General features: G+C 34.0%; 1 protein-coding gene and 1 long non-coding RNA gene across 2 annotated transcripts; one reads left to right on the top strand and one right to left on the bottom strand.

Annotated features, from left to right (window-relative positions):
* Nucleotides 1-765: 765 nt before the first annotated feature.
* On the top strand, nt 766-15,832 carry LOC136211798 (uncharacterized). Its single transcript, XR_010678993.1, has 3 exons — nt 766-858; nt 3,429-3,526; nt 15,003-15,832. It is a non-coding gene; the product is annotated as an uncharacterized lncRNA (long non-coding RNA).
* Nucleotides 3,628-4,557, bottom strand: LOC136211782 (basic leucine zipper 43-like). The gene has a single exon (XM_066002736.1). The coding sequence runs from the start codon at nt 4,467-4,469 to the stop codon at nt 3,882-3,884; it is 588 nt and encodes a 195-aa protein (XP_065858808.1). The 5' UTR covers nt 4,470-4,557; the 3' UTR covers nt 3,628-3,881.
* Nucleotides 15,833-17,033: the final 1,201 nt, after the last annotated feature.

Genomic DNA, 17,033 nt, shown 5'->3' with positions numbered 1-17,033 from the left:
CACATTTATTGAGTACATCATAGATCTTCTATAAATATAAATTACATAGTAGTCAAAAGGTATTCTGTCATTCTATTTATTGACCTAAAAGTTTGTATTGCCTTAGGCATTGGGAGGGAGAGTGAGGTCGATAAATACTAGGGATGTAAATGGGGCGGGGATTACCCGTCCCCGATGGGGCCTGTCCCGTTTTATTATGGGGCTGGGACGAGGACTAATATGTGTCCCGTTAGCTGGGACGGGGCGGGGATGGGAAACGGTATCTCCGCCCCGCTGGGATCTCCGAACCCGTCCCGTATTGTGCCCCGTGGGGATTCCCGACGGATTACCCGTTTAATCCCCGATAACATATTATTAATCATAGAAAATAAAAGATACACATAGAAAAACTTGAACCTATGATTAATCCGATTCAAATGCTTTACCTCTATTTCACTCTATATCTATTTGTTCATATTCTCTTTTTTTCTCTATTTTTTTCATTTATTTCTTTTTCCATATATTCTTTTAAACTTTAAATGGATAAACGAGGATACCCGCCGGGTCGGGGATTTTGTCACCATTTGTTTCGCGGACGGGTATAGAGATTCCCAGTTTAGTCGGGGAACTGGGATGGGAACTCCAATCCCCGCCCCGTCCTCTTTACATCCCTAATAAATACTATGGAATTTATTAATAGTAATTATCATTGTTAGACAGAGTGAAGTAGTATTAATTTAATGTTAGGAATGGCGCGTTTTTCTTGCTAAAATTCAAATTACATATTTACCTTTTCCATCAGAAGAAAGAGTTTTTATTTGTGCTCCCAAAGATGAAAATTCAGAGATATGATTTCGTTCTCAGCTGCCTCAAATTTAGGTATGCGTATCCCTTCCCTGTTCTTCCGTCTTGTCGTGTATTATTTTTTCTTTTCCTACCTTGTATCGTTTGAATGCTTGATGACATATGATAACTGTTCGTACATATCATGAGTTTGTTTACCTGAGATTTTTAAATCAAACAAAGAGATCTCCAATTTCGTTGATGGATTAGTATCAGATTCATTTTGCAATTTTAAGTTGAGGTTTTAAGCTACAATTAGGTATGACCTCCAAGATTCTGAAATTTTGAATAAGTCGTAAGCAACATCTCAAAACGAGTTGAAGCGAATGTGTTGTTATGGAGGAAGGATGCTTGAGAATCTCAAAACCAATTGATTGATTAGCATTTTAAAAGTAACGACCAATTAAGCTTTTAGAATGTCAGAAAGTTCCAGATCCCTCTGTTATATGTGTTCCAAGAAGTGCATTGAGAAATATAAATCAAGCAATCTTGAGGGGAAAGTGTCGGAATCAATATACTAGCAGATCGTTTTTGGTCAGTAAATAGTTTAGATATGTTAGGATATTGTGAGGTTATGCTCAAGAACAGGCCAGACTAGTCTACCTGTGTATCGTTTTTCTATCACTCGGGAATGCGAAGATTTTGAGTATTCCATAATCATCATCCGAGTGCTTAGTAGATTGTTGAAGGATTGACCTGGTAGGTCGACCTAATTTTATCCAGTCCTTTCGGATGAACAAAGAGGTTGAGCAAGAAGGGAAATGTGGTTTACCCTCTAGCGGGCAGTATCTTGTTGCCTTTCACTATTCAGTGAAATGTAATGCAAAAGGAAGAGGAAAATTCGCACTCCAACTATATATTTTCCACTCAAAGCTTAACTTCGTCTCTTACTGACTAAGTTCAAACCAATCAACTTAAAGAGTTTATGTTGATTGCATTAATATTTTGGTTTATGTTTACAATTTTAAAGTGACATATTTAATACTCAAATTCACAAGTACGGGAAGGGAAATGAAAAGCGAAAAGAACCCCAGTGTCATAAGAATTAAGGAAATGAAATGCTTATAGTGTCAGAAAACTCAAAGATACGTATTGCCCTAAGAATTAAGGAAGTACTAAATGAGGGTGCTCTCTAACTGAAGTTGGAGCAGCTACCAATGGTTCCTCTGTTTTCCTTGGAGTAAAATGTTTCTGAATCTGCATAGAGTCAGCTCAAAAAAGTTATAGCCTAGGCTTCCAAATTGAGCATTTCGCAAGGCAACGGGTTTTCCATTACTTTCTTGTGCATTGTTCAGAGTGGTGAAGGGTATATGCTGCCAGAGTTGGCATTGCAGTCCATTTGTCACAAATCTCATTGTCTAGTGGGCTTGGGCTGCAAGAAATGTGTTCTGAGAAATTCTTCAAGGTAAGTGGGAAAATGAAGTATTACTTTTGAGGCTTATTAAAAAAAAAAAAGTATTACTTTTGAGGCTTTGGAGAATCAATGCGGAGTAAATGCTATATTTTTTGGTGCCTTCTTTTACTATTTCAAATGTTGAAGAGTTGGAGTAAACAAAATTCATCAGTGTTTCTTCATATCCTTATGAGGAAGAGATGGGTGATTAATCTTCAGTTCCTGGATAACTATGTTTTAAAGCTACTTTGTCTGAAAAACAGGCAACCTTTTCTTTTCCCTCATTTAATGCATCCCGAGGTGTGTAATCTTGGAATTTAATGTGCATGAGAGGGAATATAGAACCTTTTTATGGAGGTGTACACTATTGTGCAAGAAATCGGAAAATTATTGGATAGGAGCCTTAATCTAAGTGTTTGATACGGAAGTTATCTACTAAAGTTCTCACTTTTTGGTTGTGGAAACTTTTAAGAAAATTTGTCTTGGCTGTTTATCTTTCTTTTTCATTATTGATGACACATGCACGCATGAATTGAACATTATTTTATTCCTTGTTTTAAAGTGGAATTAAATTACAGGATTCATGCACATGGTGACATGTATATTTTTAATGTGTATGTACCAACTGTGACAAAAAAGAGTAGGTATAAAGACGACTTATGAAATTTGCAAAGGCCAGCCTTTGTATCCAGCAACAGTGAAAATGGGGTTGAACACAGATTTGTTGGCCTTTGGTCTTAGGTTGATCAGGAGCTAGATTTATGGAGGATTCTGTAATATGCTATGAAGTTTGTCAATGACACCTTTCGGAATTAAATTCTGTAAGAATGATATGAATAGAACATGATGGAGAAAAATAGTTTCTGATAATAACAAAAATATGAGCTCAGCTGGACCTTCTACAAACTAGAGAAAGAATATACGTAGCCCCCCCATAAAATTCAGTCAAAGAAGCTACTGAAAAGCCAAGAAAAATAATTGGGTTTTGGTGCATCACCTTTTCATATGCTTTTCTTGTTATAGTAATTTATATTATCAATTTTTATCAAAAAATTTATATTATCAATTGAATCAACATTGCCCACCGCCATTTTTTTATGTCATTTATTTTATTTCCTCCCCCGTTCTATGATAACTGATGGAAATATTTCCTTTTTATGCATAAAAAATTGTATCAATATGATGCTTCATAAAGCTTGTGTCTCCATTTCAGGTCCAAATTTGGGATGATTGCTTAATTGTTTTTGGCTAAGTTCCTGACAAATGATTCCTGTGAGAAGATGACTAGTATCCCTTACAAGTTTTTAGCAGGTGCTGCAAACATTATCCTGATGCATGCACAAGGACACACACATATGCATATATATCCCTGTTTGTCTCTTTCTTTGTGAACCATTTTATGTTTATAGGTTAAGAATAAACAACCTGTATGATTTATGCGTTCTCATATAACTTTAGGAAAACCCAAGAAGTGTTAAACATGAATACAAGACATCAATTTGAGCAGCAAATTAAAGGATATGCTCAAAATGATGTTATTCCCACTTCTTCAATCTTGGACAGCTAAAGTAAGGCTAAGGCCTGAGAGCTTAGGATAGATCAATTCCATCACAAACAGGAAAAAAATGGGAAAAAAGTAAAAATAAAATAAAATTCTGCCACCTACTTAGCCTAGCAAATCTGTAGAGCTTGCGATGGACTGGTTTGAAGACTCAGCTCTAAGATAGGCAGTATTACAGGTGATGTCATCCAAGTCCCTTAATGCATTATAAGGGCTATTAAGTTGCATGTCACTGAGCATTTGCCGAAGTTCAGAGGCTTCTTCTTTGAGTTGGGCATTTTCTTGCTGAACTTGGTCATGACACTCAGCAACATGGTTCAGTTTATCTATGAGTTGGTGATTCTCGTTTCTGAGCCAAACCACCTGTGACCATAGCTCATCTAGGTGTTTCTGCTTGCGCATGCGTGATCGTCGAGCAGATTCTCTGTTAGATATCATCCTTCTCTTTTTCCTCTCATTAATAATGGAGAGCTGTTGTTCATCTGCTTCATCAGAAGTTGAGTTGTTGCTTAGGCTTGATGATTGTAGACTGAATTCTTGGAGTTGAGTAGGAATCTGAGAATTATATGGATTAGTGAATCTATTAAATTGAAATGTGGATGCGTTATCCTGATTCATGCTAAAGTAAGCTGAATATGGACATGGGTTTGAGGGTGCTAGATAATGAAGTCCTGTAACCTCACTGGGCTGCATGGTTTGAACTTGGGTGAAAAAAAAACGACGAAACTCAGCCTTTGGAGGAGAAGCTGAAGTAGATTATTTAGTTGGAATGAAGGAGAATGAAAGCCTGAAGAGAGGTGGCTTTATATAGAACTCAGAAGGTTGAGGTGACCCCATTTTTTTGCAAATTGGATCAAAAGTAGGAAAGCCTCTTAAGCACGAACCACTAGAATACGCATATCATATTTCCTTGTCTTTATGTGGTATTCATACATGTATGTATATGGACATAGGATTTACACCTTTTAAAGATTATGTTGTTGCTTTTTATGATCATGACATGCATGTACATGATGACATGCCCTCATTTTTTAAGTGTTGCAGTTCCTGTTGTGGATAATCTCTTGAGATCAAATTATGCTTACATCAGAGAGAAACAAAGAGTTTCATATCATGGGGAGTATAATTATATTAATAAGGAAATGTAGTAGCAAAAAAGAAAGCAAACAAAAGAAAGAGGGTACAAGAAGTCAATCTTTAAAGTGGAGTGTATTATTGCAAGCCAGGTTTATTTAGAATGGGTTTCAATTAAATGCTCATTAACTAATAGGGCCCTAGTGACATAAGGAATTGGAAGAGAAGGAAAGGACATCCTGCTTCTAACTATGATTAGAAAAGATTATACAAGGACTTGATGACTCGATAAACCACTTTAAACAACTAATAGAATTATAGTAGAGCACAATTAAACTAATTAACTGTTACTATTAATGGTCTGCAGTGTCATGGAAGTTATAGAATTTGTTTCAGAATGCATATTTAGCACCATATAGTAAGCTCTGAACATGCTGCACCAAAACTAGCTCTGGCAGACGAAAAAGCGATCTGTCTAAAAGCATTAAAATTTCGCAGGGATTTAACTCATCATCCAATGAAAATTGGACCAACATTTAAGACTTAATGCATGAGGAGACTCTGAACTTGGTCTCAAAAAGCTGTTTCCCCTTGAACTTACAAATTGTCGTGTTGGCCTTTTATAGTGGCTTAAAGTGACATTATTTAACTCTCTAAGTACACGTAGCGTAACAAGATTGAGGGCCCGTTTGGTTTAACTGCTGTTTGCTGTTGCTGTTTGTTGTTTGCTGTTTCCTGTTTCCTGTTTGCTGTTTGATTATTAGTGTTTGGTAAAAATATGATTGCCTGTTGCTGTTAGTATGTAAAATGACTAATATGGACATGTTTTAAATAAATATATAAAATTAATTATAAAAATAATACAAATAACTAAATAAAAATTACAAAAATAAAAATTTATAAATAATTTCATTTTTTCCATAAAGTACTATATATTAAAATTTAAATTACTATAAAAAAAATTTATAATATTTATTCACTTAAAAATCAATTTTTATCTCTAAATAGGATGGAAGCAATATGATCTCTCAAAACGTTCATTTGAGTTGCTCCAGTTTCCTCATGATTTTCATTTGTATCAACATCATTTAAACTAGTCAATGAGTCATATGGCACAAAATCCGGATATGCATCCAAACGTTTAAAGCCCGGATCTGCTAATGCGTTTCTTCGAATATAATTATGTAGTGCCATTGACGCAATCACAATATCCCTCTGTGTAGTAAATGCATAAGAAGGCATCGCTCGTAATATTCTCCACCTTGCTTTCCAAACACCAAAAGTTCGTTCAATACAACATCTAAGAGATGAGTGCCAACGATTGAAAGTCTCTTTATGCCCCTTTGGTCGACCACCACGTTGAAAATCGGGTAAATGATATCTTGTTCCCTTATATGGTGCAAGATACCCTTCAATTTGTGGATATCCAACATCAACCACGTAATATTTTCCTGCATATATCCTTAAATACATAAATAAAACAGTATATCATATATATTCTAAAATATAAAATAAAAAATTGAAATATGATTACCTAGAGGTGGTTTAGGAAAATTTACTTCTGTTTTATTGATAGCATATTGGAAAAGTCGTGAATCATGAGCAGTACCTTCCCAACCAGCCAGTACAAATGTGAATAACATGTCAAAGCTACATGCAGCCATAATATTTTGTGTAGGCACTCCTTTTCTACCAATAAATCGAATGATCTCTTTTTCTTTTACACAAGCTAGTATATGAGTTCCATCAATTGCTCCAATACAATCCTAAAATTTCATTATGTATATGTAGTTTATAAAATATGATGATATAGAAAATTAAGAATATAAATATAATAATAATTACCTTAAAATATGGCATGTATCTCTCATCGTTAGCTATTTCAGGCGGGATTGTGGAAAATGTTTGGTCCTTAGGTTTTATCAAGTCCCTTGAGAATTGTATCATTACTTTTAACACTTCATGAAAAATCCTACTAACTGTCTCTCCCGAGTGTTGGAAACGTTCTTGAACAGCTCGATTTGAAGCTCCTTGAGCGAGTACGTAAAAATATACAAACTTTCTCCAAAATAGACATTCTATTTGATTGAACTAGTCCATAATGCTCTCCAAGATCGTGAGAAAGATTTATCAATGTCTTCTTATCCATTCTAAACATATTAGTACATCTTGTTTCATTGCCTCTCATTATTTCCAACAACCATAAAATCCCTGTTTGGAATGAATCCATGCATGGTTCTTTTTTAATATATTTCAAATAATGTTGAGTTAGAACCTCAACGCTATATATTACTGCTCTTAACATATCATCGTCTTCATTGTCATCATCAAAAATAATTTCACGAACAACATCCATATCTATATAAAGAAAAAAGAAAAAACAATATCATAAAAAAATTATTATATAAATATAAAAAGTCATCAATGAACTAAGGAAAGTTTTGACAAATCCAAATTAATAGTAGTGTAAATAATTATAAAAATAATAATAACAAAACTCTCTAAGGTAAAATATAAAAGACATGAAATCGTTTCTTAATTTCTGCTACTTTTTCGAATTAAATTTATATTGAAGCCATTTAATATTCAAATCATCATTCTTTAGTGTTTTGTATAGTTCCCTGTGTGATTTATCAAGAAACAAATCCCCGCAAAAAAAATGAATATCAGAACCAATTTCTATCTGTGGCAAACTCAACACATCATCCAAGATCTCTTCCAAAGAATAATCACGAGGCCGTTCTCCTAACATTTTACCCCATGCAACAATTTTCTTTTCAGCAGTTACTTCAATGCTGTCCTTTAATGCATTAATAACATCAGTAACTTCTGTAGTACTAGACTTCTTTTTCCCTTTATCACCTATCTTTTTCTTTGTTGCTTTGTCTACAAATGTCATTTTTCTCTTTTGTTTATCCATGTTCTGCTAAGTATCAATTCTATCAGTATTCTCAAAGTTAATAGTATCATCACCAAGCTGAATGGGTGAACCTCCTAAAACAGAATCTCGATTCATCATCCTTTCTAACTGATCTTCAAAAGCTTCTTCTAAGTCATTGTTGTGCACCAAATTAATCACATTATTATAAATTGGATCCTCCTCAGTATCATTAGGCAAAATTCCAGAAGATGGCGCATATGCATATTCACCAGTAGCCACAGTGTCCATAAACAAGATTTCATATTTTTCATAGACATCTTGTCCAATCCATTTCTCACGTAATGGAGCATAACTTGAATTTTCCTAGACATTCCAAGTGGAAATAAAATTATTCATAAATCAACCAATTAATTTAAAATTTATTATTCAAATAAATGTTATCAGACTTAACTTACTTGTATCTTAGCATCCCACCACTCATCAGAAGCATCTTTTGTGCCTTTAATAGGATCCCATCCTAAACCAGTCTCTTTTCCCTTTAGATCTTTCCATAGTTTCCAATGTACTTTCATAGAATCCCATTTATGTCTCATCTGATCTTTAGTAAACGTGTGACCCACAATCTTCATTTCATTTTCTACCCATGGCCATCCTTTCGGACCCCATCCCCCTCCACTTCTTTTACCAAGAGTAGTGCCCCGGACACAGATATCAATAAACGCATTAAATTCTACATCATTCCATTTTTTTCTTGGAACCGTTTTTTTTTTGGCTCGTGCTAGCACCTATGAAAAAATATAGATATGTATGCAATGATCAATTCAAATTCATTCAAACTGTCATATGAATTCTTTAGGCTAGTTCTCAATAAAACCAAAAACAATTCAATTATATAATACCTATATTTGAAGATGATGGCGCTGCCATGAGTAAGAAAAATGGCAAAGTAAATTGATCGCAGGATAGTTCTGATAGAAACAAATAACAAAATTGTTAGTGGTAGATATTCATATGATTCTATCTAGTTCTCAAAATTGTTATTCGGTCTATTTGATTCGGTTTCTGTTACAATACATATAATATTTCGGTAATTTCGGTCGGTTCGATTTTTATGACGAAATTACCGACTTAACCAAACTGATCAAAATAAACTCTATATAGATTGAGAACTATAACCGGATGATTAATAGTTTTCTAAGTTTTTTTTTTTTGAAAGAGTTCTCTAAATTTTTAATGTTTCAATTAGTCAATTTTATTGTGATTAAAAAAGAAAAAAAAATCCAGTTCTGTATTTTTTTGTGATGAATTTGGTTTTATATTTTCACATAAATAAAACAATTACTCTAGTATTTTCTCTAACTCTACTATTGGTAATTTTCAAAAATACAAAATTTATAAATTAAGTATAAAATTTATTAATTTTAAAACAAGCTCATGTTGTCAATATCTTTTATCCAAATTTAAAATATTAAAAATAACTAAATTGATAAAAAAAAAATTAAGAAAGTCAACCTAATATAATAAAGCATGAATGAGCTAATCAATAGGTCTTGAAAACATAAATATGTAGCTGTGATAAAAAAGCTATGATAAAAATATATGAGGTACTCTGTACCTAAAAAAAATTAAAAAATATGTAAGGTACTCTGTACCAAAAAAGTTAAAAAGGATGAGCTACTCACTTGACAAGTTGCCGCGGCAGTAGTAGTTTGGTAATGATGAAGTCAGAAAATAAAATATAGAAAAAGAAGTTTGGTAGGGAATTATTGATTTACAATGGGGGTATTTATAGGATAAAAATCGTAAAGGCAGAAGTAGATTAGGAAAAGTAGCACAATGCTACTTTTGTGAAACGCAGCTTTTTCTTTATCAAATAGGAAAAGGCAGTTGTATTTTATTTTAACCAAACACCCTGTTATCTGCTTTTGAGTGGTGAAAGGTAAAAGGAGGTTGAAAAGGAGTTCGCCAAACGGACCCTGAATTTAGACAAATTGAAGTGTAGATCAGTGTAAATAAGTTCAGGGGCCAAGCCAATACAACAACAACAACAACAAAGCCTTAGTCCCGAAATGATTCGGGGTCGGCTAACATGAACCATCATATAAAACCGTGAAAATCAAGTCGTGTCAGCGACACAGATTCGCTCCCTCCACTCCGTCCTATCCACTACCATATTTTCCTCAATTCCCAATAAACTCATATCACTCTCGATCACCCTCCTCCAAGTTTGCTTAGGTCTTCCCCTACCCCTCACCACTACATCCCTTTGCCACTCTTTGGTTCTTCTAACCGGCGCATCAAGCGCTCTACGTCTCACATGGCCAAACCACCTTAGTCGGTTTTCTCTCATTTTATTCTCAATAGATGTGACCCCTACTTTTGTCCTAATTATTTCATTACGCACCCGGTCCTTTCTCGTGTGACCACACATCCATCTCAACATACGCATCTCCGCCATCGACATCTTATGGATGTGGCAGTGTTTCACTGCCCAACACTCCGTACCATATAACAATGCTGGTCTAATTGCCGTCCGGTAGAATTTTCCCTTCAATCTATTAGGCATGCCGGGATCACAAAGGAAACCCGTAGCACTCTTCCACTTCGACCAACCAGCTTTAATCCTATGGGCAACATCTCCATCTACTTCTCCATCCGTTTGGATAATAGATCCTAAATACCGGAAGCAATCCGAGGCCTGAACAACTCTCCCATCTAGGGTGATTGTCCCTGCCTCCCTACTCCTACGGCCGCTAAACTTACACTCCAAATATTCTGTCTTACTTCGACTCAACTTAAAGCCTCTAGATTCTAGAGTTTGCCTCCATAGTTCCAACTTCATCTCCACTCCTTTCGTCTCATCAACCAACACAATATCATCCGCAAACAGCATGCACCATGGTATACCATCTTGAAGTGAACTTGTTAGTTCATCCATAACGATGGCAAAAAGAAATGGACTTAGTGCGGAACCTTGATGCACTCCAATCGTAATAGGAAACTCTTCAGTTTTAGGCAATACGTTACTTTAAAAAATTTAAGGTGGTCAATAGATCATTTTAGGCAAGTTCCTGTAAGTTTAGGAGGCCAATATATCACTTTAAACAAATTAAGATGGTCAATAAATCATTTTAAGTAAGTTCATAGAACTAATGAGATAATGTGTAAGTTTAGGGACCAACCTACTTTTTGAGTGAAAGTTCAGGTGACACTGATAATGATGTATTAAGCCAACATTTTAATAATCTTAACTTAAACATATTACTATGTCCATGTAAACATGCATTTCAAATGCCTTGTTTATAAATACATACGATGAGTAAACAGTTATAATTTTTAATCCTTATTGGATTAGATATGAGAACACTACAGAAAAAGGGGTTTGGCAAGTTTTTAAGTGATAGTAATCAGTGGTCCCAGAAATTTTATATGTTAATGGGAAGAAAAAACCAGTAGTTTTTGATAGCCACATACCTATCAATTATAATCTAAATATTTACTATTTAGTAGGACAAAAATGCTGACAATGTAACGAAGATAGAGTTAAGTCGAGAGCTTTGTTAGTGGGAAGAGTGAGCTGACTTAATTTTGTTATAGGAATTTATTTTTAACAGAAGTTGTTTTAAACTATATTACAAAACCACAAAATTTACTGTTGATTTCCTTTGAGATCTCTCACAAAATATATCCTTTTGATTGTTATTTCTTTTCCATATAGTTGGATTCTAAGCCCTTGTTTTAGTTCTTTTGTTTCTTTTATAGAAATTGTTTTTTAACGCATGATCGGAATTGTTTAATTAGTTCTTGAATGACTCAGTTTTCCATAAGAACTTTTGAAAATTTGAAAAACTGAATAATTGTTTAGTTTTAAAAATTTACGAAATGGTAAAATGAAAACAGATCAACAAATTTTCCAATTTACGCTTGATTTAGAAAAATCAAATGAATTTGTTTTCTGTACGTTTTCCTTATATATATTCACTAGTGGAAAATCAAACTACTTTGGTGTCTTGGTGCTAATTTCACATCCCAGCACCATCATTCATTTTTTTAAAGACAAAAAGATTTACTTTTTCTTTCACTTTTTTTTCTTTCACTTTTTTTTCTTTGGTCATTTTCTATCTTTATATTACAAATTCAATTTGAGATAAACTTAACTACCTATAACATTTTTGTATGATCTTCCTTAACTTGTTCTAAGGATATTTTCTTAATAATTTCCAATTTAGAAAATTAGATGGAATTATAAATAAATGATTTATAAATCTTTACTGATTTTACAAATTAAGATATTTGATTATCTTTTTATCAAAAAAAGATTGTTTTTTTCAATAGTTCTTAGGCATGAACTATTCTTTATTCTGAAAAAGACAATTAATATAGTATATTAAGGATAACTTTGTTTCTAAACAAATGGTATACTGAAAGGTGTTATACAATAAATAATTAAATAATAAGACTAACAAACAAATCTTCAAAGTTTAATTTGTTCTGTATGGAAAATATAAAATTAGAAAATGCAAAAGAAAGCAGTAGAAAAATGTTGTCCACAATTAAAAAGCATCTAAATGTTCTCGTGAAACTCTACCAAGTACATCATTTGCAAATCTCTTTAAAATATTACATGTTGCATTAGAAAGGGCACACACAATTTATCTCTGTAGTGGGTTACTTTCATTCAATATGTTAACAGTAATGGCCACCAAATACCACTTAGTTTGAGAGTAGTTGCATATTTGAATTCCCATTCCAATTAAGCATGTTCCCAACTACCCATGTCAAAATGGTGCAGGCTCATGCTTAGTTTCTGATACGAGATCACGATTTGCAAAAAATAACCCGCACGATCATTAATTTTGTGCCATTTGTATTATATATAATCACATGGAATGCACATAACACGATTATGACATTGATAACTAGTTTTGACACTTCTAGAGAGGATTAGGTTTGATCTTTAGCCTCCACCAGTTTTAGCAAGTCTCTCAAGTGGCATAATCTTATTATGTGGTGGTGGTGGGGGTGGAATTATTAAAGGAGATGATAATATGGAACTACTTTGAGACTGAGGCTACTCCTCCACTAAATAAAAAGCTCTCTCTGTAACAAATCAAAGACCAAAATCTTACAGAGGGCAAATGCTTTCTTTCTTTCCTTGCTTAAGCTTGGGTGGATCAATTAGTCAACAATCTCATCAGACAGATTTAGACCTCCCTTTCTTTTCTTGTGTTCTGATTGCCCCCAACCTTGTTGCGTCATTTATTTATTTATTTCATTTGCATTGCAGATCTGTATTTACCTTGTAGGAATTCAGTGTATAAAGGTAGATGAATCATTTATGTCTATTTGTTGGATGTACTTGTATGGTACAATACAAAAGTAGGACAGAATGTTACTGGATAATGTTTCACTATTTGGGTATATCAGGCTCTGACTACACGTATCTCTGTATAAATCCACTCATAAACAGCAAAGTAAGATTTTCTTTTGGATGGGAAAAGAATCTAGTGTCAGGTTGACCTCTTAAGGTTCCTATATTTTATAATAAACATTTAACCGTATTGATCTCATGTTTTACTGGCTATTTTTTTCATTTTAAACCTTGTTCAATTAGTTTCTAAGTAATGTTCATATTTACTGTAGCATCCTATTAATTTCAGTAAGTAAATCTTAAAAGAAATTAAGGTCTTTCGTGCCAATGATTAGAGGTTGTAAATTGGTATTACTATTGCACTTTATAGTAGTTTAAAGGATTTGCAGTTTTGGAGTTTTAAGTTGAAGCATATGGAGTAATAGATAATGGCTACATCTTTATTCTAGGATTATGTATAAACTAATCATTAGGCTTAAGGCTCCTTGTAAGTTTTCAGGAAATTAATTTCCGAGAAAAACATCATTAGGACAATTTTAATTGGGTTTAATGAGAGCTCATAAACCTCCATATTAAACTTTCCCATTAGTGGGAGTTTAATACCATTGAACTCCAATTTCTTTTCATTTTTTCTAGGTGTGATTTGATAGTGCATTAATATGGTTTGAGTGGTTATAAAGTTGAACTACTAGAAAAAAAAATAGTCTAATGAAATAAAGTTTATTATATCAATGATATGTGGATAGTGTGACATAATTATTGAGTGGTTGGAAGTTTTTCAGAGCATTTCCAATAGACTGTTACTATACTCTTTTGAATTAAGGAGACACTAAGAGGTGGAGAATGGTTCTTTATTAATAGAGAAGACCCTCTTAGTGATTTGAGGAGCCACTAAGAGGCTCTTAGAATAAGAGATTGTTGGAAATGCTCTAACCATTAAAGTTGCTTGGTGCATATAACAAGTATTGAATTCAGAAGTTTAGGAGATTTTTCTACAATTTACTATAAATGATTTTTAGATGGATACAAATATTAAAAAATTTAATTATGAGCTTAGGTAGGATCATAGTTGTTAGAATCGCATGAGTTGCGATACGATTTGATCCGTTTCTATATGATTTCGAGTCGTATCTATGTACAACTCGAAATCATAAAGAATCGGACATGAATCGGCCACATCGGCGATGAATCAATTTGGTGGTGAATTGGCCGATTCAGTCGATTCATGAACTCCATTACAAAACTGTTTTTTTTTTTTTTTTTTTTTTTTTCATTTTTAAAGAGTAAAATATATGTGCAGAATTAAAACTAATTAAGAAGTTATGGAATACAAGTAGGGAGACTCTTTAGACTTTACAAATTCCACCTCTTTCTTTCTTTCCTTCTGTTTCTCTGTTTCTTTTCTTTTCGTTTGCTCTTCTATTTCTTTCATTCTTTTCAACTGTCATTCCCTATTCCTTTTATTATCTCTTTTCTTTTCGTGCATTAGTTTTGAATTTTAACTTAAGTGGTTGGTTGATAATTTGATATAATTTGTATTTGGATATTAAAATTGCATTTTTAGATTAATATTTTGCTTTTGATCCGAATCTTACGATTTGATTCGGTTCACGAGTCCAGATTCATACAATGGGGATTTCGAGTCACTAGTTGAATCTTGATTTAAGAACTATGGGTAGGATTGGGTACAACTTGCTATATTAATACAGCTAAGTAAATTAATTACTATTGCACCAACTAAACTACAATTTTATTAAAAGCTACAAATTCCACCATCCTAATGTGAGGTGATGCAATGAACATATTTAGTAAAAGGAAAATTGTCTCTCCTTTCTCAATGAGAGTTTTGTTTATTTTCTGTATTCTTTTTAACGATTTTGTTACAAATCTAAATATACAGGATGATGGGAATGAATTGCTTGATCTTGGCTTGACCCAATCTACCGTAACTATCATTGATAAAAGATTGTCTTATTGGAAGATTTATCCCTGATAGAGTGGTAAGGCTTCCCGTTATGAAGAATCAAATGCCTAATTTATGGAGGCCTAACCGTGGTATTGCCATGTAAGAGGTTATATCGAATCTTTTTCTTTTGAGTTTTTTCTCTTTTCTTTTAGGGTTTTCGCTGGTGGTCTTTGATTTTTTTTTTAATAACCATACCCTTATTATGAATGGTTGGAAAATGGGTATAAACCCTGAAGAAGTGGGTTTAAACCATATGGAGATCTAATACATAATTATAATTTATGTATCGGGTCTGTCTAAAAATATTGGCAAATAAATTGGGAATTTCATTGGGGAGTATAAGGATTATGATCTCAACAATAATTCAAGCCTTAGACGACAATATATGCAGATTAGGGTTTTGATTAGGGTTTTGATTGATGTTAGAAAACCTTTGAATGTTTTAAGAAGATTAAAAAATCGCAAAGTGATTGGATTTTTATTATCACTTTTAAGTATGAGTTATGAGTGCTTGGGTGTGTTTTGTTATCTATGTGGATTATTAGGGCACTCTAAGTGGTTTTGCGAGAAGTTAGTTGAAGTTCAGTCGTCGGAGTTAGTGGCGGAATGAGGAGATTGGTTGAAGGCATAATGGTGGTGATTGCAGTGGGTCACAGTGGTCGAGGAGGTTAGGGGCAGTGATGCGTAAGAGGGGCTATCCTTATAATTATACTATGTAATGAGGGGAGAGCGATTATAGTGTAGTATTGAAATATCGTAATGGTCGTTACCTACCTCGACTTGGTATAAGAAACACTATAGGGGAGTGCCTGTCATTTTTTTACTTGTCACTACGTTTGTCTGTGTTCTACCCTCTCTACTAGTTGCTCCCTTATTATTACGGGATGCGACCTCTTGGATGTATCCTTATTGCTTACATATGAATGAGATCATCTGCGTATTATTCACTCTTGTGTGCCTTATATATTGTCTATCATTGTGTGTGAATGTAATGGTTTGCCTATATGATTGTATTGTATGTATCTCCATTATATCTCCTATACATGGCTTATGTCTAACCTATTATGTGGGAGTATTGCAGATAGGGTGAACTATTTCTCTTGGCTGGCTTACTTCTGGGAGAACAAGTAAGCGCCACATGGGTCCCAATACCAATTGAAGTGGAGGGTTTCTTCAAACAACAAGGAGCTGGGTCAACTATTCAATCAAATGATATTGAGCATGTTTCCCATCTCTTCTCGAGAAAGAAGTGGGCTATTTCTTTGCAAAATTGTGCTCAATTTCATATGTGGAAATTCCGCCAAGATCTCTTCGTTAGTTGGGGGAATAATCCGCACGAATCGGATTTTTTGAGGAACATATCGAGAGAGAATTGGATTTGGTTAGACAATGTGTGGTTGGTAAACAAGGATCGGTTTTTTAGCAAGGCACGGAATATATCGTCAAATATTCAATATGATTCCACAAGATCTAGTTTCGTTCAAGGAAGGAATTCTAGCCAATTGAAGGGATCTTCTGATCAATCCAGAGATCATTTCGATTCCATTAGTAATGATTCCCTTAGACTGGTCCCGTGACATTTGGTATCAAAGCTTGATCCACGATACTCGAGAAACATTATGGCAAAAACTAATTTTGAATGCATGGAGGCTATTGAGAAGCGGTTCGAGGATCTTGATCTCGAAAATTTTATAGCAGTAATATTAGAAGATGGCAAACGGATTGAAGACCTAGAAGATGCAATGCTAAAACTCCATAGCGAAATCAGAGAAGTGAATTTGGCTAGTACTGAAGCAAATAGCCTACGCATTGATAGCTTTGAAGAGGTAGTGTTGAAACTCCCAAGCGGAGATGGAAAGTGAACCCGGCGGGGGCTGTTGTGTCAAAAACTATAACACTTTTGGCCACGGGGGAAATGTTGAATTATTTCAAGTTGTTTTGGCTAAAGTCGATGTCTTTAGGGCA

This window comes from Euphorbia lathyris, chromosome 1 (genome assembly GCF_963576675.1).
Source record: "Euphorbia lathyris chromosome 1, ddEupLath1.1, whole genome shotgun sequence".
Lineage (NCBI taxonomy): Eukaryota > Viridiplantae > Streptophyta > Magnoliopsida > Malpighiales > Euphorbiaceae > Euphorbia > Euphorbia lathyris.
This window is presented reverse-complemented; position numbering and strand designations above follow the sequence as displayed.